Consider the following 25,710-nt stretch of genomic DNA (forward strand, 5'->3'; position numbering starts at 1 on the left):
TACAACATACAAAAATTTCCTGTGGACTTTTGAGCGGGGTCATTGCGTGGCGGGTCGCTCGCCACATCCGTCCACGGGTGTGAGGGGATTATAGGATACATTTGTATGGTACCCATTCATAAACAGATGTGTCTTGTGTGTACGGATTGCCACCTAGCCAGGGCTTGGCACGATAAATGCCGACAGAGTTTTCTATGTTGTAGGAATCCGTTGCCTGAATCCACCGAAGTGGCGTCGAGAGGGGAAGTTCCGGAGTCTGTGCCTGATAATTCACTCCGTACCTACGTAGTACTACAGCTCCGTAGAGTACCTGACTAGAGCATCGTTAATCAAACTTATGTATGTGACCCAACTCTCGTATCCACAGTCTAGACTTACTGGGCACGATACGGAGTACAAAATAGGCACTAGGGCAAAGTGATGATCTATCCTCCTTCCTAACCCGTTGGAACCTAAGAATAAGCTTTGATTAAGTCGATTTCGGTCTGGAGAACTCGAGGAGATCTTTTATATTGGATTCTTATATTGTTGTGAACAGGCACAAAAGATGATATTCAGGGGCATGGTTCGGATGTCAGACAGGTGGCGCAATTCCACAAGCCCAATAAGTAGTAATAATAATCAATGACAGGGCATTGAAAACTTTTTGTCCGAGTTCTTTGTGGGTTCTGATTCGATCTAGACCGGGCGCCTATCTCCACCGTAGAAATTAGCGCTGGCGAACAAGTCACAACGAACAAGAGAAATCGAAAAAAACAATGAAAAACTTAGTTTCGTGGATCAGGAACGACGCGAACCCATGGAAAGTCGTTGACCAGTCCACTCGGGTTGGCCGGACCAGATCTCTGTTCCTGGCCCTGACAATGGTTACCAATGGGATCATTATAATGAACCCCATTCTAATCAGGCGCCGACCACATGGATACACATGGTCAACCCAATTTTATGGTTCAATGGGGTTCGACGGCCTATCAAACTCCTGCCACCCCAAAATCTGACACACCCAATGCCCTATGCCTACGTACTCCACCCCAAAGAATAAAATGCCGCTTTACCCTCCTCCTTCTCCTCTTTCTTTCTCTCCTTTGACATCACGATCTTTCGAATCACACTCATTTAGATTCTTTCCCTCGGGGCTGAGCCTCATTACAACACTCTCCTTAACAGTCTGTAGATCAGACTAAAGTCCCTCCTTCAAAGGATATCACTTGTCTTCAAACACCTTCCTTCAATATCGGATTCATTCAGCCAATATGCGCTTCAACGTTCTCACCCTCTCGGCCCTTCTGGCAGTGACTGCCTCTGCCCGCCCTGTCGCCGTCCCCGATGTCAAGTACGTCGAGGAGACCGTCTGGGAGACCGTCTATGAAACCGTCTACGAGACCGCCACTCCCATCAGTGCGCCCACCAACCTCCCCATCCAGGAGGTCGCCCTTCCTTCCAGCACCTCGACTTGGACTCCCGCTGTCCCGACTCTGAGCGTCCCCAGCACCAGTGTCCCCACCATCGTCCCAACTACCACCAGCGCTCCTTCAAGCACCACCAGCGCCCCATCCAGCACCACCAGCAGCCCCGCCGCCACCGGCAGCGGTGTCTCCATTGTCAACAACCTCCCGGACACCGTCTACCTGTGGGTCGTGACCGAGACCGCCGGTGAAATGCAGACCCTGCCCTCCGGCGAGACCTTCCACGACACCTGGCTCACCAACTCCAACGGCGGCGGTATCTCCATCAAGATGTCGACCACCGAGGTCTGCGACAGCGTGCTGCAGTTCGAGTACACCCAGTCCGGTGACGTCCTCTTCTGGGATATGTCGTCCATCAACATGCTCAAGACCTCGCCCTTCGTCAGCGCCGGATTCGCTGTCACCATCAGCGACGAGACTTGCCCCACTTCGACCTGCGCCCCTGGTGATGCCTACTGCACCCAGTCCTACCAGAACCCCGATGATGTCAATACCCTGGCTTGTGGTATCGATAACGCTTACACTCTGACTCTGGGTTAGAGTGTTGCTTGGGTTCTGGTTCTAGGTGTTTAGTTGGATATACCTTTTGGTTATTGGGGGGGGAGTTTTCATGCTGCACAAATTGCAAAGTACAAATTTACGAAGCACAAATCAGATTTCTTTTTAGATATGCCGTTGTTTATAGAGTTAAAAAACGAAAATTAGAAAATTTCTCAAACATGTTGGATGCCCATATCGTGGGATTATAGAAGTTGAGCATTGTAGACTGTAGCCTGTCCACATACCTTTCATCACCTAATTCAATGCATTCACATGTCGTCATATGCGAAAAGTTATTGGGCCTACAACGTTTTTTTTACAATTAATGAGGGCCTAATGATTCATCCCAAGTCATTGACCCCCAATGAGGGGTAATCGCCCAACGGCGACGGACACGCACATACTACATTTGCAAAGTGACCAACGCCACGTCCACCTTGCAAGATAAAGCAGATGATAAAATATCTATTGAGCAGAATATAATTACAGTAGAATCCCAAGTTGGTCGCAAAATGAGACTCTTCTAGGGCTAAACTAGGGCTGATCAGCAATCTAATCTCCAGTCTTCAATCCAAAAATAACTCAAGCGAGAGACATCCTTGGCATGCCAAGAGCGTCTGGTACAGGAAATACAACCTAGTACACGGGCACCTTGAAAGCAGGGAAAGAGTAAGTCCAGCTCTCAATGGAAGCCTTATCATCAACACACTGGAAGGTGCTGTTACTCTTCCAGAGCGGACGAGTAGGCCACTGGCAAAGCATCTGCGTCTCACCCTCATAAGTACCAGATGAGACAGTCGCGTTCAAACGAGAAGGCTTGACATCATTCTCCACCCAATCAATCATAGTCTGCATGTTATTCTCGGGGTACGGGCCAGGCTGCAGCTTATTTGTGCCGCAGTGCGCAGCACCGGGGACGAGGTAGAACTGGTACCAATCGGCGAGTTCCTTGAGACTATCCTGGGAAGACAGATGCGGGTACATGATGGAGCGGACGGACTGCCAGTAGTGTACGGAAGACGCAGAGGGAATACTGGGGTCGGATTCACCGTGGTAGTGCAGGAGTTTTCCGCCGGAGGATTGGAACGGGGTTAAGTCCGGCAGAGTGGTTTGCAGACTGTCCATGTAACGGACCATGCCGGTGTTCATCCAGTCGACGAGGGTGTCGTAGGTGACGTTGTCGAGGTCGGAGAGGTTGTCGAGATCAAGGAGCTGGATGAACTTGGTCACGTACTCGCCGCCCGTCGAGGGGATGCTCATTTCCCACTTGCTGGTCGCGTTGTTCCAAGTTGTGTCGCCGTCGCTGAGCTCAGAGCCGACTTGCCAGGAAAGGTAGGCGCGCTCGCCCTTCGAGTTGTGTAGGCCGTCGTAGATGGCTTGTGCGACTTGCACACCCTTGGCAGTGACTTTGCCGCTCTGTTCGGGTGTAGTGGAGGTGCTGCTGCCGTCGGCGCGCTTGCTGAAGCCGAAACCTAAGGAGGTGCTGGTTGCTGCTGCACAGTAGTATTCCTCGCCGATGATGGAGGTCAGATTGAACTTGAGCTTGCAGAGGTCGGTGCGGGAGATGACGCCGTCGGTTCGGCCATCGAGGGGATCGCATGCGGCGATAGTAGCGTTCACTATCTTCGCCAGCTCGCAGGGAGGGGGTAGTAGTCGAGGGTCTGCTCGGCTGCAGCTGAGAAAACGTGGTGGACTTGCTGTTGGGCGAAGCGGAAAGCCGGGGCTCCGGTGATCGCTCCATCGTACTCCTCTCCGTAGCGCTGGATTTGGCTCATACCCTCACGGCCGCCATCAGAGCAGCCTTCGTAGTAGGTATAGACCTTGGCGGAAGAAGCCATGCCATAGAAGCCCTTGGTAAGAACCTTTCCGATCTTGGTCATTTCACCCAGAGCTTGGTATGCGAACATGTAGGTTGCGTCCCAGTTGATAGTTCCGTTTCCGTAGAGGACCACCTCGTCGTAACTGTTGTTGAAGGCATCATATCCTGCGCTAGTGGCACCGCCAACAGCACCGTACTCGAGACCACCAGTTGCATCGCTAGACAGAGAGAAGCCACCACCACCGGCAACGTAGAAGCGCTTCTTAAAGTCAGAGGGCTTGGGGAAGGCATACTTGATGACGACGGAGTCTCCCTTGCCAGTGTGCTCGTAGGTGACCGTCACATTGCAGTAGGTGTAGGTCTCGGTGCTCCCCATACCAGCGCTGGCATTGTAGACAGGGCTGGCAGTCACAGTGGAAGGGATCATGTTGATACCCAGCAGAGTGCCATTGGAGGGCAGGGCAGACTGCACGTTCGAGACGGTGCAGACATCAGCAAGCGAAGCAGCGCTTGCCGACGCTGCTAGTGCTGCAGCAGACGCGCCCCAGGAGAGACGCATGTTGAAGTATATCAAATGAAGAGATATAAAATTTAACGAATGAATGTCAAGAAGAAGATATAACGAGTGTGAAGACCTAAGAGATCGACAGGAACGTTAGAGGCAAGCTATACTTATAAGATTTGCAGTACTCTATATTATATTGGTTCCAGTTTCTGGCAACCAAGGTGTAGATCATGCGTTAACCCGCTGCGTTGCCTGCAATCAAACCATGAAACCATACCTAGAAGCACGGATCACTGTCTTTCCGCATCAACCTATACTGACTCGTCATCATCCAACACTCATCCCAAGGCGCAGCTCAAACTAGTTAGGGTCGAAATAAGTAGAACGTGGAGGGGAGGGAAACGGATCGGTCTTCATAGGCTAACGCGTATTTAGTTCAATTCAACCTTCCGAATTAAGGGAAGGGGTTCGGTCCTCGTAGCCTAATGTGTATCTAGTTCCGTTTAACCTTCGGAATTAGGGAGTAAGTCTTTTCCTCAGAGACTTGCTGACCAGTAAATGGCACTAGCTTATTTAGAGTTTGATATGGCCGGGTAAGGTTTCTTCCCTTATACTTAAAATCTAACACTAAAACCCATCCATGGTCCATAGTCCGGCGCGTCATTCCCAGAGACGTACTCCGTACGCGTGGCCATTCTCAAAGCCCATAGGTCTGATCTAGGTCCACGGTTAAACTTCGGCCTAGGCAAATCTAATCAATCTCTATAGAAGGAAGCTATAATTGGCTTCAGGATATGAATATGAATATTCAATCAAGAAAGGCTAGACTGTTGGATCATTCGCTTCAATAATTCCCACTAGTCCCTTGGCTTTGGCACTTCTTCGGAAACATTGACGTCCGGCCATTCTATTTATATGGTCCACATCCATAGCCTTACCACTATCTAAGCTAAGGGTTAGGGCTTCGTAGTGATCCGCAATGAATGGCACCGAGTCATCGGACATTACTCCGTATCAGATCAAGAAGTCTTGAAAGAAGGTGCCCACTACCAACGCGGTTTAGTCCAGGAGTTCGGGAAACTCTACGGCTCCATAGTTGAAACTTGGTTAACTTATTTACTTGGTACTCGGGGCAGATGAAAGTGGAGCTCTTGAAGACGTTAAGGACATACCAGACATGCACCTTCCATACCTACAGACACATAGGTATTGTTAGGAATTCGAACACCTCCTCATATCAAAGTTTCCTTTCAGTTTTATAAGGAAGCACATACCCCCCCCCCTGAGGGACCGGATCATCTGTAGTGCCAGTGCCATTATAAGCAATAATAAGACGAGGTCTAGGTAACTTAAGTAGATATGGATGGGTACTGACATTCGTAACTATTGAGAGGTCAGGGAAAAAATTTAGGCTGATCATGATATCTCGGGCTAGTTTATATGTGGTTGAGAGGTTGGAGGTTGGGTCAGTCACAGTCTCAAACCCATCTACACCATATAAACGCCACCAGAGACCTGCCAAAAGCCCGTTGAGCGACGAAATATTGACTCTTGAGATTCACCGCAAAGATAGCATCTATATCGCTGCCCTTAACCTCGGAGAGATTTTCCAAAATGCTCGATACCTGAGTTACTGACTGCGATTTCGAGGCGGCCGAATTCGCGGTGCAACGTCTCGAACATGGGTTTCACCTCTTCTTCCTGTGATACGTCGGCGTTGAGGGCGATGGCGCGTACGCCTAGGGTACGGATCCGCTCAAGGACGGACTCGGCTGCTGTGGCATTGGAGATGTAGGTTATGGCTATGTCTGCTCCACGTTGGGCGAGTTGAGGGCTATTGCGGCGCCGAAGCCCCGGTTGGAGCCTGTGACTATTGTTTTCTGTTAGTGTTGGTTTTGAAAGTTGGAGCGTGGCCTGGGCCTTATTTATTGCGACTTTGCCGGCTAGATCTTTGTTTGTAGACATGGTCATGAGGTGACTGTGGGAAAGTGCCTCTGCATATCAACAGCAAGCATATCGGGAGTCCACGCGCACAAGCCGATTTCGGATTTTTGAAAAAGATGATATCTTCGGATTGTAAGTCTTGGGATAAATAATGTTACAAAACACGGTCCAAATCGATCCGAATTGTTCCTAACTTGCAGGTACATACTCATCAAATACAAAGGGTGGTCTTGCACAAAAGGAATCTTGTTGATGCAGTCAAGACAACGCACCCAGGGAAATCAATCGCTTAGAATAATACAGCGCCATCCTCCGGAAGTCCATCCCCGATTTCAAAACAAAACATTCATGGGAAAAAAAAACGCCTTTCCTAGATGGCACAGAAACGGGAGGGGGGAAAAGATATTTTCGGATTACACATGACAAGAAGGAAGCACAAGCAACATAAAGGGAAGTCGCAGGCTCGATATGAAGCGTGCGGTGATCTAATGACGTTTTCAGGCACCACAATGTCGAACAATTCACTCTCCAAGGCCGTAGTCAGCACCGATTGAAGTGCTGGGGCTATCCCGGTTGGGATTGTTGAAGGTGAGCTTCAACTTCGGCTGGCCTGGGGTGCCAGCATTAAGCGGCGTGTCAGCGCCCGAGGCATCACCGGCGAACCGATCTTCAAAGTTGGCGAGCTCGGGATGATCCTCGGTCAGTCGTCGCAATTCCACCAAGCACTTGGTCTGTTGTACCATTAGTATGAGAAATCATCATATTATGATCAATAACAAGTCAAACTTACCTCGATATCATTGGCATCCTGGAATAGCACACTGCCATCCTCGTTGTAAGTGCGGGCATTCTGGCAAAGCAAGTGGATGTCATTGCGGAATTCCTTCAAACTCTGGTAATCGGCCCTCTTGATCTTCTTCTGTATCGCTTCCATCGCAATGGGATTTTGAATGATCATGTAGTAGTCGGGATAATAAGAACGCGGCGGGGGCTTCATGAACGGCTCGATGATTGAACGAACCATGGGGCCCTCTTCACTATCAGAGCCCTCCGGTTGTACCTCAGCCTCCATGTCCATCAACGACTGGACCACAGTGTCAAGAATGCGAGTCAAGTTGGCACGATCAGTGGGGTTGAGAGTATCCGGAATCTTAGGCTGGCGACCTCTCTTGCGCTTGGGTTGTGGGGTTTCTTCCACAACTTCCTCAGCCTTGCGCTTGGGAGGAGGACCACGACGGCGCTTCTGTTTTTGAGGGGTCTCGTCATCATCAATAATCGATGGCTCAGGTGAAGACTCATCGTCATCACGTCCAGCCCTGTTAGCCTTGCGCCGCTCAACACGAGCTTCCTTGCGTGCAATCGCTGCTTCAATAGAATCATCATCGGCGTCAACTGCCATCAACCACTGCTCTTCGGTGAGACCATCATCGTACTTGGTCACCTTGCGCTCACGAGCACCACGGCCAGTGACCTCCATCTCGACTTCTTCGGTGACAGGGTTATCCTCCTGCATATAAATGTCGGGCAATTCTTGTTCGGACATCAGTCGAGGGTAGCGGTGGCCAGGACCATATGCGTCGTGGGCGATTCGCTGCCTGTCGATCTCCTGGAAAACAGGAATTTCTTCTTCGGATCGTGCCATGATTTCATTGAGTTCATCATCATCCATTTCGTCGTGATCACCGATCTGTTCCGCAGCCTCTGCCGAGTCCAGCAGAGTTCGGAGAAGTGCATCTCGCTCTTCATTAGTGGACTTGTTATCGAACTTTCCGGCCTGGATAACCTTGCCATCCATGTCCAACTTGAACTGGGCACGCTCGAGGATCTTCTCTTCGACCGAGTTGGAGCTGATAAGCCGCAAAATACGGACCTCGTTCTTCTGACCAATACGATGAGCACGATCCTGGGCTTGCAAATCCTGGTGAGGGTTCCAATCTGAATCGTAGATAATAACAGTGTCTGCAGTCTGCAGATTAAGACCAAGACCACCTGCACGGGTGGAAAGCAAAAAGCAGAAGTATTCAGAATCAGGAGCGTTGAACTGCCTCAAGAGGTCCGATCGGTCGTCGGACTTAGTGGATCCGTCCAGACGGAGGTACTTCATTCCACGAAGGCGAAGGAAATCTTCCATGATGTTCATGATCTGAGTCATCTGGAAGAACATCAAAACTCTGTGGCCCGTAGCACGGAACTTGGGAAGGATACGATCAAGCAGCTCAAACTTTCCTGCTGTACGCCAAAGCAGGTCGTTGGACATGCGAGTGGGGTTCATCTGGTCTTCAACGGGCTCAAAGACGAAAGGATGGTTGCAGAGCTTTCGCAACTGCATGAGCATGTTGCTGAGACCACGCATTCCGGTCTTGCCGCCCTTACCATCAGTGACAGCCATCTTGTTGTGGGTAACAAGTTGCTTGTACAACTTGGCCTGCAAGGCAGAGAATCGGCACTTGATGACGCGCTCCTGCTTATCAGGCAAATCTTTCTCGACGTCCTTCTTCAAACGCCTGAGAAGGAATGGCCGGAGAACCTTATGGAGACGACGAATAACTAGGAGTTGTTCTTCTTCGCTCAAATCCATACGGTCCTGGCCACCAGTATTTGCGAAAGGCGTGTTAAACCATTCGTCAAATGACTTGACAGACTTGAAAATGTTGGGAAGGACGAAATTAAGAAGAGCCCATAGCTCGGGCAAATTGTTTTGCAGGGGGGTACCGGTCAAAATGATACGGTAGCGACTGGTGTAGTAAGTGGAGAGAGTGCTGCTGAGCTTGGACTGTGTGTTCTTCATGCGGTGACCTTCGTCGACAATCATGTGTGTCCACTTGATCTTGCTGAGAATTGGACGATCCTTGATGATGTACTCGTAGGTGGTGAGAAGAACCTGGAAGTTGCCCCAGCGGATCTGCTGCTGTTGCTGCTTTCTCGCATTGGGTGGGCCCTTGTAAACTACCTTGCTCACGGTGGGCGCCCACTTATCAAACTCGTTGTTCCAATTAGTGAGTGTGGACAGGGGAACAATGACCAAGAAGGGCCCATTGTTCTTCTTCTTTTCAATGATGTGGGTAATCAAACTGATCGTCTGGATGGTCTTTCCGAGTCCCATCTCATCGGCCAAAATACCATTCAGGTTATTGTTGTACAATGAAATCATCCATTGCAGGCCCTTAATCTGATACTCCTTGAGAGTACCTCCCACGAGCATTTCAGGCTGCGAGGTGACTTCTTCATTGATGCGATGAGCGACAGCGTAGTAGTCGACCTTCTTCTTTCCAGTGGCTGTACTGTCGTCCTCATTTTCGCTATCCGCGAGCTCTTGGTCAGACTCCTCGTCGTACTCGTGAGCCTCGCCATAACGATTTGCCAGACTGCGCTGTTGTTCCTTGACGGATGCGGCAAGCTGCTTAAGGAAGTTGTCGGTCTGCTTGAGCAGATGAGAGATACGTGAATCCTTGGCCTGTCCCAAAAGCTTCAGGTATGTCTCCTCATCGTTAGCCTTCAAGGCCTGCAGACGCTGTTTAGCGGTTCGCTCCACACGCCTCTGCTCTTCACGTTCCATGTGTTGGTGGTGAGAGATCATCATACGACCCAGCTTCTGCGAGCGCGTACGTTGCTGGACGGAAGCATTAGCAAGATCAGCGCTGTGGTTGAGGATGGCCTGCAACTGGTCGTATTGCTTCTTCTTCTCTCGAGATTCGCGAGCATCACGCTGTTGCTTCTCGAGCTTCTCGGTGATACGAGCCTCACGTAGGGACTGCTTCTTCATGCGGCGGTGACTCGAGCGGTTGGCCGTCATTCCGAGATTGCTATAGTGGAACATCTCGCTCTGGAGCTGCTTGCGGTACTGTCGTTGTTTAGGCAAAAGATTGAGTGATTTGTACTCAATCAGGGCCTTCAGCTTGAGGGAGTCATCGTAGGTGGGTGCATCACTCTTGCTGGTATCCCATACACCGAGGTTGGCGGGGAGTTGGGCAAGCTCTGCTTTGCGAGCAGTGATTTTATTATACAGCATGATCTCACGATCCTCGCGCATCTGCTCCAAGTCAATGCCGGGTGGCAAAAGAGCGGGGATGCGCACACGATTTGCACGGTTGGCGTGGTCAGTGTAGCTAATAGACTTGGAAAGCGAGTCGTATGGAGACTGGAAGCTGTCATACCACTCCCTGGTCATGACTTCAGCATTCGAGCTTTCTGGAGGCTGGCTACCAGCGCCGTCAGTGCCAGATTCAATGACCTTTTCGGCTGCGGTAACGTTGTCCGTGGGAGTAGGTGGTTGAGACTTCTTCTGGTTTTGGAAAAGCTGTTCTTGGACACGAGGGGGGATGGCGAGGTTCTTCGACAGCATCTTGAAAGCCAATATTTGGTTTCGAAGAGTAGCCAGTTGCTCTGGCGAAAAGCTACCGCTGCCAACCGTCGCATTCTTCTGGTTCAGAGCAACTGCCGAGGTATTGGTGGCAGTGGGTGCGGCAGTCGAGGAAGCCGAGGGTGTGCGACCTGTGAAAACATGTCAGCCCTGCAGAAGAATTTGGGCATAGAGAGGACGAGGAGAGTCAATGACAAAGCTTACCATGAGAGCCATTGGCAGCTTCAGGAGTAGCGCCGTTCATCTGTTGCTGTTGGCGCTGCTGTTGAGCCTGTTGCTGAGCCATGCGCTGTTGTTTTTGAAAAGCCTGCTGCCGTTGAATGGCAGCAAGTAGGTTGTGCGCCTTGAGGAATTCCGGGTCATCAGGGCCAACACCTTGTTCTTGCATTTGCTTGTATTTCTGCGACAAAGTTAGAGACGACAGCAAGGACAGACGAGGCATAGGCAGGTGCGTTAAAGGGCTGAAGAATTGATGTACGCGAACTGTGTTGGTCGTAATGCGACAAACTTACCTGAAGAATCTCCTGGACATTTTGCTGCGTGAGGTTAGGCGGTAAGCTCACGTTGCCAGGCGCCATGTTTGGCGCCGGGTGTATGGAAGCCATTGTGACGCGTGTATTTCTTTTCAATTCATGAGCAAGCGAGATAGCTTGGGGTGGGCAATGTCAAGGTCGATGCGGAGTTGTGGCAAGTCACGGTCTCCACCTGGTTTCAATTGCTAAGTCGCGATGGCAAGAGAAGGGGCGGTCGCGGTCGGAATAAATAGGCAGCAACAGTCTAGGGTGAGCCTGATTATTGTTAATGCGATCGGTGAGCGACTGTATGGGATGCTTGGCGATGAAAAGCGTGATGTTTGGGGACGTGGTCGGAGCTTCCGATGCGATGGGGGTGAGCGGGTACTTTCAGAGACAAGGGAGTCAAAGAAAGCGAGTAAAGAGGCGAGTTCCCAAGGTAAGGCAAGGTGGGAGGGGAACTCAAAAGTTGAAGGCGCGTTGGGATGGCGCGTTCAAAAAGTGGATGGATGAAAATGGAGATGGGGAGGGAACGGAGTTGCGCGACAGGCTCGGGGAAATCTGGGTGCTCAGAGCAAAGGACTGACAACAGCCTGGCAAGGAGTTTTTCGCAAAGGCACGTTAGTCAGCAGGCACGTGACTCCGTGCTGAATTGTTGCCTAGGGCAGCGCAGCTCTGGTACCGTACCGGTTTGGGATAAGGCTACTATCAGGTGTAGGGGTGAGAGAAGAGTGATTCGATTGAAGGTCTTTGTAACCTGGGGATGTTTGGTCCATTCAACTTCATTGAATCTATTGAATAGTCTTCCATACAATACAAATGACAATACATTGTAAAGCTAGACACACCCGGGTCCACCCTTGCTGTTGACGGGTATCTACACGATCGAAGATCAATACATACCCTACATTACATACCTATGTACCTAATCACACACTCAAATCCCGAAAATTCAAATTAAGACTTGGGTGGATCTACCTATTCGCTAAGAGACGCATCCATGGATGTATCCACGTTTCTCATCATCCTACTAACTCTGCATTGAGACTAATAGTAGCCGGGGAATGAATCCTCCGGACATCCCTGGAATCAACGGAAATGGCAAAGCAAACCAGAAAGCACAATTAAGGAAAGGACAGAACAACCCCATGTAAGACCCAAGGGATTAGCGAATGATAAGAATAGATACCGCCGCCATGATCGATCATAAGCTCCCAAACTCCCAAACCCCATGCTCAAGATCAAGGACAGACGTAAGATGCACTTTCAGAGCGTTCCCTTACGCATTCGGTGCCGCAAGAAGGGACCGCTTCATCGGTGGAGGTGGAGGGGGTTTCTTCGCACGAGATGGCGGAGGTGGAGGAGGAGCTTTCTTCGATCCAATAGTGTTCAAGTTGGTTGCGCTAGGTCTCCGGGATGGCACGCTGCCGTGAGATGTTGCTGGGGATATAGACCTGCCCCCGCTAAACATCCGCTCGGGGCTAGAACGGCCATACGAGCTGACCTCTTCGGAGTCGGCGTAAGGATCAGCAGAGATTCGACCATTCCCAACTTGAGTGCTGCTTCGATGTCCAAATCCGCCTAGATTCTCGCTGGCAGTTCGCTGCTGAATCCACTGTGATGCAACTGGCGACTGTTCGTGTCGCAGCTGAGCCGGGCCTTCGAAGGTAGGAACTCTGTTGAGGACGGGACGTGAGACCCCACCGGTATTCCCATATGTCTCTCGCGGAGGCGACTCCGAGTATGGCGTGATAGATCTGTTTGATCGAATGGGAGGCCGAGTCTCCGTGGCGTTCATCAACTCTTCCTGCAATGGCTCATACCGTTCCTGGTACGAGTGGGCGGTGTTGGAACGAGGACGGGTCGGGCGACGGGGAGGGGCTTGTACTTGGCTGTACCTATTTCAGTGTTAGCATGCTCCACGAGATATTGCCAGAACCAATGCTTACCCAGTCCACTCATTCTTGAGCTGCAGGAGGGCCTCACGGGACCGCTCATGGTATTCAAGCTGGGCATCCAAAAACACTCCCATGTCCATAACATTGTCGGCTTCGGCTTCTTTGATGTCCTGCATGCGACGCAGCACGTCGTCGCTAGCTTCCTCGTACTTCACCTTTTGTGAACGTAGTTCTTCCTCCACGCGGAAGTCCTCCTTCTTGGCCTTCTCCATCTTAGAGAGAGAAGTGTCGTATGCCAACCGGCGGCTGTCGAGCTTCTTGCGAGCATGCTATGAGGCAGGTTAATACAGGACCCTCAGCCTTTGATTCATCGGGAGAGTCGAAGGACATACCTGCAAGTCTTTCATCTGAGTCAGGGATCGTTCCAGGGACTCAAGCCAGCTTGAAGTCGCCTGCGCGATGTAGTTTTCTTGGATGCGCGCAATGCGCTCCTCGGTACGCCCAAACACTGATCGAGTCGTTAGCGATGCGATTCCTACCCCGCATTGCCGATATCGTCTTTCAGGACTCACTGATCAGGCACTGCCCGTATTCCGAGTTCCCATCGAAGTCTTCGCCGTGGGCCACCATGCTAGTTCCCAAATGGGCAATCGGGAGGGTCTTCTCTTTGTCGTCTCCCTCATTGCGTTTCGAGATGGCCTTGACATACGAGGTCATGGATTTATGAATGCGGTCAACGCCTATAGATAGAGAGAGCTCTGAATCAGTATGGTTAACCTGCAGGCACGTGTGGTCATTTCCTACCTTCATGTCGCACGCCCATCTCCGTCTCCATTGCCTTGAAATCATCTGAGAGACAGGTCTTGGCCTCTCCGCCCATGCGTTCTCCAGCCCATTGCTTGAATCTGCCGATCCTCTTGTTCACGTGCATGTTGGAGGTTGAGATGATGATGGTATGTGGAAGGATGATCGAAACCAGCGATTGTGTAGAGAGCAATAAGATAAATACAAAAGGAATGATCAACTAGAATGCTCTAGGATAATAGTAAAAGGAGAAAAGACGGGGGGAAAGGAGGTTGGGAACGGCTAGATTAAATCATCCCTGGGGGGGCACGCAATTATGATAAAATGGGAAATGGGGGAAAATTAAGGAAATTAAGAAAATAAGGAAATAGGCTACATTTGCATCTCACAAAGTTACAAAAGACAATGCGTTCTTATGCATGCAGTAAATTGCCGATCTTGTCAATCAGTGGGGAAGGCATTGTATTCTCAGTGTATTATTACCTTGAGCCCAAAAGAAAAGGGAAAAAAAACGACGAAAAAAGCTGTATAGACCTCAATGCGACATCTGGAGACATCTGGAACGTCTGGAGATACAGTGTATTTTGCACAAAGTGGTACTGTCTTACCAGACCAGGTACCTAGGTACCTCCTACTAGTACTAAAATAGCCCTGAGACCAGGGACCAGGTTCAAAGCTGTGACACGCGTTAGTGGGCCACTTGGTGGGGACTAAATCCCATTGGAAGCTTTAATTTTCCAGATTTAATTCGATTAATTCGATTAATTCGATCAATTACTATAATTATCTCTTTGCCACCCCAGTCCGGTCTGAAATATTAAACAGAATTATGAGTTCATATATGTAATAACATATGACTTTAACCTATTACATTATTGTGTTATAATACTTTGCATATGGCTTGGAAAATGGGTTTCAAATCTGTTTCAGTTGATCCCATCACCACTCTGGGCTCTCGGCTCTGGACTCTGACCCATGTTCTCCGTATGGAGTACAATATACGAGTACGGAGTACGGAGTAGATTAAGATTCATTGACTATCAGTGGGTTGCATCGCCGCAATGCCAATGTCAATCAAATCCAAAGCGGCACAGATCCTGAAATTGTATTCTATTCATTCGGTTCGCATTGGACTATATTATTGGTAGAAATATATACTCGTTCTCCAGTCCAAAATATCCATATCATAAACATTGGAATCATGTGGTCCCATCAAAAACATCCAAAATCATTCGAGGGTCAATGGATAAGCCAGGCAACCACATTTGCTCTGATCCAGAAGCTAGCAGAGCATCGAACTCATTCCAGCCATTCATAAATGGGAGTTCGTTCCTAGCCGCCGACAGACCAGCCCCTTTCTCACTATTCCCGTCTAGATCCAAGATCTCACCACCCCTATCCCCAGAGGCTGACCGCGGTGTTTCAACTCCAGAAAAGGCATCGGATGGTGATGATTCCGGCGAATGCAGGTTGCTTTGCACGAGGCTCTCTACATATTGCCCGGGCGTCACGCCCACACGTTTCTTGAACACACGATGGAAATGACTGGGTGTCAAACCAGCCTCCATGGCCAGATCACTTAATTTGGGTTTCAGCCCCGCCGTCAGAATGTTCCGGATCGACTCGCAAGCTTTGTCAATCATGGCGGTTTGAGGGTTGCTTTGAGCCGCCGTCTGACCCGAATGCGGCCGGCAGCGCTTGCAGGGTCGGAAGCCTGCTTTCTCTGCTTGCAGAGGCGTGTTGTAGAATTGGACATTGGCACGGCGGGCTAACCGTGCTGGGCATGAGGGGCGACAGTAGATTTTTGTGGTGATAACGGCGTAGACGAAGCTGTTGGCTGTTACATCGCGGGTCGCGATGGCCTGCCACCGCTCTGTGTTGGTGAAGTTCGAGCTAAGTCGCGGGATCTCTTGGAGCTTGGGCGTATCTGTCATATTCACGGGGTATTCAAATTGCAGATATCTCTTCAAGGTATTGTATTCATTCTAGCATCAAACTCCAGGTAACTAGAGGGGAACCTCGGGAAACCTGATGTTTGATCCCAAATTGACCAATCAGCGTCTAGAGGGGCTCCTCAACACATTAGTTACATCAGGGCCATCACCTACAATATACATTACCTAGGTATACCTACGTACATATAGTATGTATATGTAGGGTTAACTGGTTTTATTACAGGGCTTTTGTAGCTTCTTTTCTTTTCTTTTCTTTTCTTTCAAGTCTTAGGTTCTTAGGTTGAATATGTATATATAGTACAACCCTGACCTAACTATACATCTCCCGACATCAACAAGCGAGAGCACCGTAATTGCTTGTTGTGAAGCTGAGCTTATCACTAAGCTATAATAGTCCAAGTGTCCAAATGGAGAAGTCGGGACATATTGGTTCCTCCGCGCGTAGTCACCAGTTGAAACCTGTGGCAACAGACCAGGGCGAGGAGTATTGGGCTCCACCTGATCTATCTGGGCCGTGCTTGCAAGGCTGGGGGTCTTAGTTCCGGTGTACAGTCCTACTCTGATGATATCCGACTAGGCTGTGATTCCATGAACCGGTATATGGAATGTAAATAGCCAAGTTAGGGCGAGCACGCAGGGAAGAGTCCGCTACCCCGAGCATTGCGAGTCTATCTTCCCTTTCGGAGCCTCTCGAGCTCTTCATCTAGACCTTCCCGATCCTTCTGGATGTTCAATGGCTCTTCTGCAATTTCTCGAATCTGCTGATCATCCATGCCAAGTACGGTCTTGCCGGGGAATATGTGCTCCAGAGGGCAAAGAAGGCAATTTTTGATAGCCAAGATGGCAACATTATCAACAAATGCCACCAGCGCAGTCTGCAAATGCGGCCTGCTAGAATTACCCAATATATCATTTCGAATAGCATGCCTAGCTCATTTGAGTAAGCCTGCATTTGATCAGCAAATGCAGCTGCTCTGATCGCTGGATGACTGCAGCTGAGATGTTGCTGGCTCCAAATCTCGAACATCGAGAGTTTCTCTAGTATCCTCCCCTGCCGAGGGGCAAGATCCAGACAAGTGGAGGTTTCTTTTTAGCGCAGAAACCTGGCGGTTCCTTCTGGACTCCTAGACCTTGGAGAGGACTGATCTCCCCACGGGCAGCGGATGGCCCCTTTTGGACTACGAAGTTAATTCGCCGAGCTTTTCTAACAGAGTCAAGTCTCCTTCATCTTCTCATTTCCGGCCCGATAAGGTGTCGCATGAGCAAGGAGCGTGTACGGTCGTCCGTGAGGCTCTCCAGTGCCAGCCGGATAAAGTACTCGACTGAGCCCCAGGTATTCCACTCATGAAACTTAGCAACAGTTTCTCAGGGCTCGCACCGATCTCGGAACAAGCTCCCTACAAGTAGCTGGTTTGCACTACCTGGTAGCTCGATTCCTCTACTTTGCCGGGCCTGTTCTTCGATCTCGGCTACAAGAGCTCTTGGGATTGTACTGCGGCGTCCAGATACCTAAGATGTCCTAACACGATCCCGGAAGTGATATCTAAACTATTCGTAGAAGAAAGCACTGGGGCTCGGTAACAGGCCATGGTGACAACGATCATACAGCGCAATGTATATACATGCCGATGAATTACGGCAGACTGTAATACCTACTAGGGTGATGGACAGGAACGAGTAATAATTTAAAGGTGTATCATTCCACAGCCCGAAGGACTTTTTGATTTCGTTTCTGCCCTGTAGAGGCCAACCCCGGACCTCTTTCCATCACCCTTTGATTTGTTCGACAAGAAAAGGGATAGTCACCACAACCTTAATTCGCTAAGGGCGCATGAGACGCTCATCCGCAGGCGCCTAAGTACATTTGTCTCATAGCAGAATTCCATTTTCAACCCGTCACAAGAATAACTCCAAGAAAAAGCACACTTAATCCTTGGTCTTCTGGGTACCGCGGAGCAGACCGGTTCTGCGGGCGGCAATGAGACCGGCCTTTTGACCCTGGGTGGCGTAGCGGGAGATGGTCGAGGCCTTACCGATGTGCTGGTGGTTACCACCACCGTGAGGCTGTAGAGAGAGATGTTAGATACTGCGGTCCTGAATGTCGTCTGGTCTGTGTATGGACTGAAACTTACGTGATCGACGGGGTTCATGGCAACACCACGAGTCTTGGGCCAAGAGTTGCGCTTGACGGCGAACTTGTGCTTGGCACGACCAGCCTTGAGCAAAGGCTTGTCGGTACGGCCACCACCGGCAACGATACCAACCATACCGCGGGCAGTGTTCTTGATGACTTTCTTGGCACCGGAGGGGAGCTTGACACGGGTCTTGCCATCCTCGGGGTTGTGGCCAATAACGGTAACGTAGTTACCGGAGGTACGGCCAAGCGCACCACGGTCACCAGACTTCTCCTCGACGTTGGTGATGACGGTACCCTCGGGCATGGAGGCGAGAGGGAGGACGTTGCCGACGGTCAGGGCAGCGTTCTTACCGGCGTAGATGAACTGGCCGGTGTACATGCCCTCGTTGGCGATGAAGGTCTCGGTGATCATCTTGTAACGGTAGGGGTGACGGAACTGGACCTTGGCGAGGGGAGCACCACGGCCGGCATCGTGGATGATCTCCTTGACGACACCACGGGTGTAACCGTGAGCCTCAGCGAAGTCGAGGGTCCGGAATTGGGCAGGGGCCTTGTTCAGGCGGGTGTTGGCCGCTGTAAAGTAGAGAAAAAATTCGATATCAGCACTCCAATCTCGTTGCGAATCTGTGTGGTTTCCTAATTGTCCTCTTGGTTTCCTCCTCGCTGCTCGGGGTGCGCAGCCTCGAAATTTCGTGCTGGAATGGTTTGCGGTCGCACTCACTGAAAATGGAGCCACGGCCCTTCCTCTGGTTGCGGATGACACGACCCATGGCGACTGTCTAGACGAGGATCCTATGTTAGTATGGAAGCCGGACAGAAGTGTCGTAGGAAGGTGGTAAGCGTACCTCGAAGTGAAATAGGCTTGTCGTTGACGAGTTGAGAAATCATCGGACATGGGGACTTGTGTGGGCTTTAGGGTGCGGTCGCTAATCTAACCCAATCGGGTATAGCGCATGGTCGCTTACTTGAATTGGCTTGAACTACAACAACACAGGCATTACCAAAATAGGCCTTTAATCGTTGGGTTTATACTATATTTATGGATAATAATTGCTTGAATTGAGGATTTGGAAATACCTTGGCTCAAATTCCCTATAGAATGTTATTATATGCCTGAAAAGGCTCTTCCAGCGCAAGCCCTGTAGTTTTCTGGAGGGCAAGTTATGTCATCAAGCTCACGTGACTGCCAAGACTACCTAAGTAGATATCGCCAAGACTTATCATCTTGAAGTGATACTCTCTTACTTGGACCTCGAAGCAGCTATGTCTGTATATTCCGTGCTTCTGTGTATGGCTTTGATATGACGGGACTGTCAATGAAATAATACACAAGCAGGTCTGGGTCATACTTGGCTCAGGCATTACAGACGTCAATATCAAATGGTTGACAAAGCTTGTCGCGTACTTCCAAGTATTAAAGCAACAGATAACTATGTGAAGTCGTCTCGACCAGTCGCATTCAGTTCTTACGGGCTATTGCAACTCTCTAACTTAATTCGTTTTTGGAAAGACCACATAGAGCTTCATCAGTCCCTCATCAGCTCTATTGAGCTCTATCTCTATACAGGAATCCACAAAATCCAAGTCGCTTTCATGCCAATATCTCATTTGTTTGAATTATTGCTCTTCTAGAAGACTGCAAGAAGCCTTAGTAAAAGTAATTTATAGACAAAGGGAGCAGTTGTGTCCAGAATCCTTTAAATATTCGCCCTTCGGGCGCAAGCTCGGTGCAGACGTGACGCTCGATTGCGCGCAACTTACTTCTTTCCTTCACCACCTACCCCATCATCTCCACCATGCCTTCAGATTCAGAACTTTCATCATTATCATCGGCGCCTCCGACGGATGACGAAGCTACTATGGCGATTGATCGCCCGACTGGTATCGCAAAGTACTTCAAGAAAGAGTCTGAGACGCCGCCACCGAAGCGGGAACCGTCACCTCCGCATGAATACGTCGTGGCAGACAACCCCGATATTGCGGTGAGTTTACTTTACAGGAAGATTTCGCGCATTGCTTGATCTATGGACATGTATATGACGCGTCTGGTCAATAATAGGAGACGCTTGCTGAGTTATCGCAATCTTTAGTTCATCGTCGCGTTCCGCGCGCGTTTCCATGAAGTGTTCCCCAAAGGAGTGCCACACTACGGCCCGCAGGATATTGAAAAAGGGATCGAGGAGTCACCCCCTGGAGAATACATCGAACGACTTCTATGCGCATTGCTTGGGCTTGTTCTGAACCGCAAGAAGGAAGTTGAGTATGGTCGCCACCTGTCGCCCGATACCGTGCGGAGTGCACAAAAACGCGCGCTTTCTACCCCGGCGTTATCGATTGTCAAGTTCAGTGCTAATATAATCTGAAATACAGACGGAACCACTTCACACGTCCCCTCGAAGAAGCAATCCATACACACCAGTCGCAGTGGCCAAAAGAATGGGAAGGCAAAAACCCCCTTCATGGGGGTGGCAGCTTTGCAACCATGTCCCCCGTGGAACGTGTATGTTTTTAAGACCTGGCACGGCCCCCGATTTGTTATTCTGACATGTGTCGTCTTAGCTGCGTTTATTGAAGGCCTTGATACTGTGGTCACTTTCGTCGTCCGAAGCGGTCCAGGCGAAGATAAAAGAATCCTACAAGCAGGCGCGCCACGATGATGATCTCAATCAACCATTGTCTGTCCAACCCTGGGGCCGGGATAGCCTGAAACGTCGGTATTGGCTTATCGAAGGGCACGACGATACAAATTTCCGCCTCTACCGCGAAAGTAACCCGGCACTCAAACACAACACTTGGTGGAGCATCGCCGGGAGTATTCCCGAGCTGGAGGCCGTCGTGGAGAAACTTGAGAGCGAAAAGGGCACACACTCTAAGAAGCTTAGCGAGAAAATTCGCGCTTCTATTCCCCGATTTGAGGCATCGGAAGAGGTGATTTTATACCCGAGAGTAAATTGGACTTTGCTAATAAATAACTAGAAACGGAGACGCCGGGAATATCGTCTCGCACGAAAGGCTGCCTTCGTCCGTCCGGATCCTGGTTTCTCCATGTATGAGGGTCGTACACGCGGCAAGAAACTGAAATACACGTACTCGGAAGACGAAGACATCTTTTCTGAGGACGAGCCTTCCGCCCGTCGCTCCACTAGAAATGCGGCTCCCACGGAAGCCTTCACGGAGTCTAGACGCCCTCGATTCACGGCAAGCGGGAGGCAGATTCGATCTCGTGCCGGGGGCCTCTATGGCGAGGCTCTGTTGGCCGGTCAGCGTGACGGAGCTGATGATGAGTTCAATGAAGATGAGGATGAAGAAGTAAGCAGACCGCAGAGGGCTCGAACTTCGACCCATCCCAACGGATACTCTGGATACGGGGCCGATGATTTGGAGGATGCATCTGAAATCCACTCAAGCGGGAATGAAAGCGGCAACGAATGGCGAGGTGTCGAAGATGATTTGGAGGACGATTTCGAAGGCGACGATGAAGAGGAAGAAGCAAGCGCAGATGAGTCAACTGGCAACGAGGAGCCAGAAAGCCTTGTCGTGCAACTTCGATATGGCAAGGGAGATGCATCTAGCAATCCGGAGGTCCAGATTCAACCACCTGCGGAAGACGTCGAAATGAGGGATGCGGGAGAAGCTGCAGCTTCCTCCGCCCAAGCACCGCCGACTACCCTCCCCCATCAATCAAACACCGGTACGCAGCAGGCCCCGACCGTGGCTGCACCTTCACACCCTTCTGCTCCGATACCCCAAGTGCCGGCCCAATATGCTGCAGCCGTAGCTGCGCCATCCGTTTCAAACGGCGTGGATCAGATTTGAACCATCTGGCTGTTAAGCTTGGATTCGCTTCAGCATAGGCGTTTCCTCTCCAGTCCGACTAGGAAGAGACTAGGAATGTATATTCTACGAAATGTTGCTGGAAAGATCTTTTTGGATTGCAATTGTACTTCTATCAGGCCGTGGGTATTTGGCAATAACGGCATACGAAGCAATGGAATGGAGAAAACATCAATTGCTCGATAAATTTAACACACGGTGAAAACACTACATACAACTAGCAAGCACTTGAAATCTATAGGCATGTGTGCAAACCGACAACGCAAATGTTGTAGTCTGACACGGCAAGGCCATGAGATCTGTCCGTTATGCCAGATGTATGGCAAAAAATAAAATAGTCTACTAGATAGTAGTGGAGGATATAAGAATTCAAATGGGAATCAACAACAGCAGGCGCCTCCAACAGCGCAAACGCCAAAAATGCAAGCAATACAGTGTACACAGAAGCCAGCCACTAGACCCCTGAATTAAAACGCTAATAGGTCGCATCCAGCGCACAGATGACCTCAGTCAGAGCCTGCATTGGAGAACTGGGCTGTGTAAAACTGCAGGAACTCCTCGAGCGTCAGCGTCTCCACTTCTGGTCGAGATCAGATGAGAAATCGAAGATTGGGGAAGCAGGTACTCACATCTTCAACCTGCGACGCTACTTTAGGATCCCTGGCTGAGCCCAATTGCGGTAGATGCCAGTTGTTCACTTCGTACCACCATCTGCGAACCCGACTACCGAGGGTGTGCCCACTGACTGAGGCATTGCGGTTCCAGAAGCGCCAGCCAGAGAGCGCGAGTGTCCAGACTGTTCCTTGGATCAGAGGGAGAAGTACCTAGAAGGGAAAAGATTGATGTTTTAGCCAGGTACTATCAATGATATTATTCCCGACACCCCAAAGGGATCAACAGAATCGCGCCACTGCATACCTGATCTCTAATAGTAATCCACGCTACTCGCCCCCAGGTGTCAGCATCCTTAATGCTGGCCAAATAGCTCTGTTCGAAGCGCAAGTCTGGAAGAGGAGGAAGAGTCTGTCGCCGATGAACCGGCCGAATTACTCGGCTTGGATGGACAATGTCGGAGGCGATGCTGTTTGTTTCGGAGTCTGGGCCTACCGCGACAGGCTGTTTCTCTGAAGCTGCGGTGGCTGGGTTGATGTCATGAGCTGGGTCAGGATTTTGATTGATGCTTGCAGATTGGATAATCTGCGGGATTTCCATAGCATGACCGGCCATTTTGGTACGAAGCAATCAAGTCAGACAGCTTGGGGCGAATAGAAGCAAGCAGCCCCCAAGGTGGTTCGGCTGATACCGGTGGGACCGGGGATACGCAGTCCGCTCTTTTCTGCCAACCCCTCCATATCCTATCCTCTTTCTCTCCCACCTTCTTCGCTTCAATTCCATTCTCATTCTCATTAATCATATTACAATGGCTGCTCCTCAAGGATACCCTCTTCTCTGTCTGGAGAACCCTCTCCTCGGTATGTCAACTAGTATCTGGGCATGTTGATAAAATGCTGACATGCTTATAATAGACATCCAGGCTCGTGGGTATGGTTGAAACTGGAGTAAAATGATGCTGTTCTACATGCTGATGGTATTCTTTAGCGACGACGCTCTCCTGGAGAAGTATGGTTTGAAGGCAAATGATGCTATCCTCGCTGAGGACAAGCACATGGGTATCTACGAGGACCTGCTTGCCCGTGATGCCAAGCTGATCCCCGGTGGTGCCGCTCAGAACACCGCTCGTGGTGCTCAGGTATGCATCAAGAGGCTCTCCTGATCTCCAATGTTGATATTGACAACTTTCCCAGTACATGCTCCCTGAGCAGTCCGTTGTCTACATCGGTTGCATCGGTAAGGACAAGTACGGTGAGGTCCTCAAGAAGACTTGTGAGGAGGCCGGTGTCCACACCGAGTACCGTGTCGACGAGGCCCAGCCCACCGGTAAGTGTGGTGTTGTCATCACTGGCCACCACCGCAGCATGTGCACCCACCTCGCTGCTGCCAACGAGTACAAGATTGAGCACCTCAAGCAGCCCGAGATCTGGTCTCTGGTTGAGAAGGCCCAGGTCTACTACGTCGGTGGTTACCACCTGACTGTCTGTGTGCCCGCCATCATCGCCCTTGGTGAGGAGGCTGCCGCTAAGAACAAGGTATGTCATGTGCATTCTAATCCATTGGACCTCTTGCTAACCTGTTTATTTTCATCAGACCTTCATGCTCTCTATCTCTGCTCCTTTCATTGCCCAGTTCTTCAAGGACCAGTTGGATAGCGTCCTGCCCTACACCGACTACACCTTCTGTAACGAGACTGAGGCTATTGCCTACTCCGAGGGCCACCAGTGGGGCACCGAGGATATCACTGAGATCGCCAAGAAGCTCGCTCAGCTCCCCAAGAAGAACACCCAACGTCCCCGTGTTGCCATTGTCACCCAGGGCACTCTCCCTACCATTGTCGCCATCGGCTCTGCTACTGGTACCGTCGAGGTGAAGGAGTTCAAGGTCCGCGAGATCTCCAAGGAAGCCATCAATGACACTAACGGTGCTGGGTGAGTGATATTGATCCCAACAACCTCACATTAATCTATACTAACCTCTGTCTCATATAGTGATGCCTTCGCCGGTGGTTTCTGTGCTGGTATCGTCGCGGGCAAGTCCCTCGATGACAGCATCGACATGGGCCAGTGGCTCGCCAGCAAGAGCATCCAGGAGCTCGGACCTTCGTGAGTGTTCCCCAAGTCAATGCATTAAGAATACTTGCTAACAATTCTCAACCCACAGCTACCCCTTCCCCAAGCAGACCTACTCCCGCTCCTAAGCGTTTATAATGTAGGCTACGAAAACACATAGACTACCAGGACACCTTCAACACATCTCCCAGCCTAATTATGGAAGATTTTGTGCAATAATCCAGTTCAACAACCGGATGAGCACCACCTGACTTTGGATGATTCAACCCTCTATACCCAATTTTTTCCTTTTCTTAGAACCTGATGACTTCAACGTACTGTCTGAAAAATCCAACAAAGCACATACTTTCTTGAGAATATTGTCCTCAAATCATTATATTCCTGTTACAGTGGGACCTCCGAAATATTGGGCTAAACATCCAAATTCTGCCGGTTCTGCCAGTCTAAACCTCCTAATATAGTTAGCGTATAGACACGTGATCCAGCATAAGGGTTAGGTATTTAACTAAGGAGACTGCTAGAAAGACCACTGAGAAGACACAAAACTACCCGAGAATATGATTAAGAAGGCTGCGGCCGAATAAGCGGCTGACTACCCATTCTTATAACAGTATGTTTAACAGGGAAGTATTTATTGAGTATATAATGGGCATGCGGTATACAGGGCGGTATATTTAGGTACAAAGGTTTAGCCCAATATTTCGGAGGTCCCATTGTACAACCACTTGATGAATGGACATACATATGTATTCGAGCGATCTATCTTTCTATTATTCATATAAGAAGTCCGTCCCATAAACTACTATTAAAGGAAGTACGTAAAATGCAAAATGAATTTCGACTGCCTAACCGGCACGATGGGTGTCGAGAGAGTAACCTAGGGCCCCAAGCAATCTGCAGGCCCATACTCATTTCAAAGATCACCGTATATTCGTGCCGCATGATTCTTTTAACAACAGAAGAAAAGACGACAAGGCTAAGGTTGATGGGGATAACGCGGTTCCAAGCCATGTTGCATGAAAAGAAGTAAAGGCAGAAAACAGAACGAAACAAACGTCTTCTCCAATGGCAGATTGCCCATGTCCATATCCTCGTATTGATCATGCCGCGTGTTGAACGCACGTATCCGTCCAGACAAATTGCGAGAGCGAGGACCGAAGAAGTTCCTGCATTGTGGGGAAAAAAGCCATAAGCGTCCTCGTCACCAGAGGACTAGTGCGGGACCTGCCACTTGTGAACTGGCTAGTAGTAA

The 25,710-nt window shown here is 50.0% G+C and overlaps 10 protein-coding genes across 10 annotated transcripts; 3 read left to right on the forward strand and 7 right to left on the reverse strand.

Moving 5' to 3' along the window:
- Positions 1–1,253: 1,253 nt before the first annotated feature.
- Positions 1,254–2,006, forward strand: N7525_008257 (uncharacterized protein; the record flags this gene model as incomplete). The annotated part of the gene is made up of 1 exon (XM_002568687.1): positions 1,254–2,006. The coding sequence occupies one exon, from the start codon at positions 1,254–1,256 to the stop codon at positions 2,004–2,006; it is 753 nt and encodes a 250-aa protein (XP_002568733.1).
- Positions 2,007–2,642: 636 nt separating this feature from the next.
- Positions 2,643–4,384, reverse strand: N7525_008258 (putative tannase; the record flags this gene model as incomplete). Its single annotated transcript, XM_061214347.1, has 2 exons — positions 2,643–3,703; positions 3,784–4,384. 2 exons carry the CDS (start codon positions 4,382–4,384, stop codon positions 2,643–2,645), a joined length of 1,662 nt encoding a protein of 553 aa, XP_061068778.1.
- A 1,424-nt stretch (positions 4,385–5,808) lies between these two features.
- On the reverse strand, positions 5,809–6,295 carry N7525_008259 (uncharacterized protein; the record flags this gene model as incomplete). Its single annotated transcript, XM_061214348.1, is given in 2 exon segments — positions 5,809–5,955; positions 5,969–6,295. The coding sequence occupies 2 exon segments, from the start codon at positions 6,293–6,295 to the stop codon at positions 5,809–5,811; spliced, it is 474 nt and encodes a 157-aa protein (XP_061068779.1).
- A 500-nt stretch (positions 6,296–6,795) lies between these two features.
- Positions 6,796–11,239, reverse strand: N7525_008260 (putative RSC complex subunit (Sth1); the record flags this gene model as incomplete). The annotated part of the gene is made up of 4 exons (XM_002568690.1): positions 6,796–7,005; positions 7,065–10,765; positions 10,839–11,034; positions 11,147–11,239. 4 exons carry the CDS (start codon positions 11,237–11,239, stop codon positions 6,796–6,798), a joined length of 4,200 nt encoding a protein of 1,399 aa, XP_002568736.1.
- A 193-nt stretch (positions 11,240–11,432) lies between these two features.
- N7525_008261 (uncharacterized protein) lies at positions 11,433–13,995 on the reverse strand (the record flags this gene model as incomplete). Its single annotated transcript, XM_061214349.1, has 6 exons — positions 13,849–13,995; positions 13,617–13,784; positions 13,437–13,552; positions 13,096–13,373; positions 12,430–13,044; positions 11,433–11,739 (listed from the first exon to the last, which is right to left on the reverse strand). Exons 1-6 carry the CDS (start codon positions 13,973–13,975, stop codon positions 11,433–11,435), a joined length of 1,611 nt encoding a protein of 536 aa, XP_061068780.1. The 5' UTR covers positions 13,976–13,995.
- A 1,052-nt stretch (positions 13,996–15,047) lies between these two features.
- mpt (putative DNA repair and transcription factor Ada) lies at positions 15,048–15,782 on the reverse strand (the record flags this gene model as incomplete). The annotated part of the gene is made up of 1 exon (XM_002568693.2): positions 15,048–15,782. The coding sequence occupies one exon, from the start codon at positions 15,780–15,782 to the stop codon at positions 15,048–15,050; it is 735 nt and encodes a 244-aa protein (XP_002568739.2).
- A 1,947-nt stretch (positions 15,783–17,729) lies between these two features.
- Positions 17,730–19,457, reverse strand: N7525_008263 (60S ribosomal uL2 domain-containing protein; the record flags this gene model as incomplete). Its single annotated transcript, XM_002568694.2, has 5 exons — positions 17,730–17,867; positions 17,936–18,513; positions 18,662–18,719; positions 18,786–18,801; positions 19,411–19,457. The coding sequence occupies 5 exons, from the start codon at positions 19,455–19,457 to the stop codon at positions 17,730–17,732; spliced, it is 837 nt and encodes a 278-aa protein (XP_002568740.2).
- A 279-nt stretch (positions 19,458–19,736) lies between these two features.
- Positions 19,737–21,756, forward strand: N7525_008264 (uncharacterized protein; the record flags this gene model as incomplete). The annotated part of the gene is made up of 5 exons (XM_061214350.1): positions 19,737–19,922; positions 20,031–20,200; positions 20,311–20,440; positions 20,500–20,868; positions 20,917–21,756. The coding sequence occupies 5 exons, from the start codon at positions 19,737–19,739 to the stop codon at positions 21,754–21,756; spliced, it is 1,695 nt and encodes a 564-aa protein (XP_061068781.1).
- Positions 21,757–22,364: 608 nt separating this feature from the next.
- On the reverse strand, positions 22,365–23,001 carry N7525_008265 (DUF1770 domain-containing protein; the record flags this gene model as incomplete). The annotated part of the gene is made up of 2 exons (XM_002568696.2): positions 22,365–22,598; positions 22,693–23,001. The coding sequence occupies 2 exons, from the start codon at positions 22,999–23,001 to the stop codon at positions 22,365–22,367; spliced, it is 543 nt and encodes a 180-aa protein (XP_002568742.2).
- A 193-nt stretch (positions 23,002–23,194) lies between these two features.
- Positions 23,195–24,586, forward strand: N7525_008266 (adenosine kinase; the record flags this gene model as incomplete). Its single annotated transcript, XM_002568697.1, has 7 exons — positions 23,195–23,246; positions 23,301–23,316; positions 23,374–23,524; positions 23,580–23,921; positions 23,980–24,317; positions 24,378–24,491; positions 24,550–24,586. 7 exons carry the CDS (start codon positions 23,195–23,197, stop codon positions 24,584–24,586), a joined length of 1,050 nt encoding a protein of 349 aa, XP_002568743.1.
- Between the last annotated feature and the right edge of the window lie 1,124 nt (positions 24,587–25,710).

Source organism: Penicillium rubens (assembly GCF_028828025.1).
Source record: "Penicillium rubens strain IBT 27055 chromosome Unknown utg000003l_segment0_segment0, whole genome shotgun sequence".
NCBI lineage: Eukaryota > Fungi > Ascomycota > Eurotiomycetes > Eurotiales > Aspergillaceae > Penicillium > Penicillium rubens.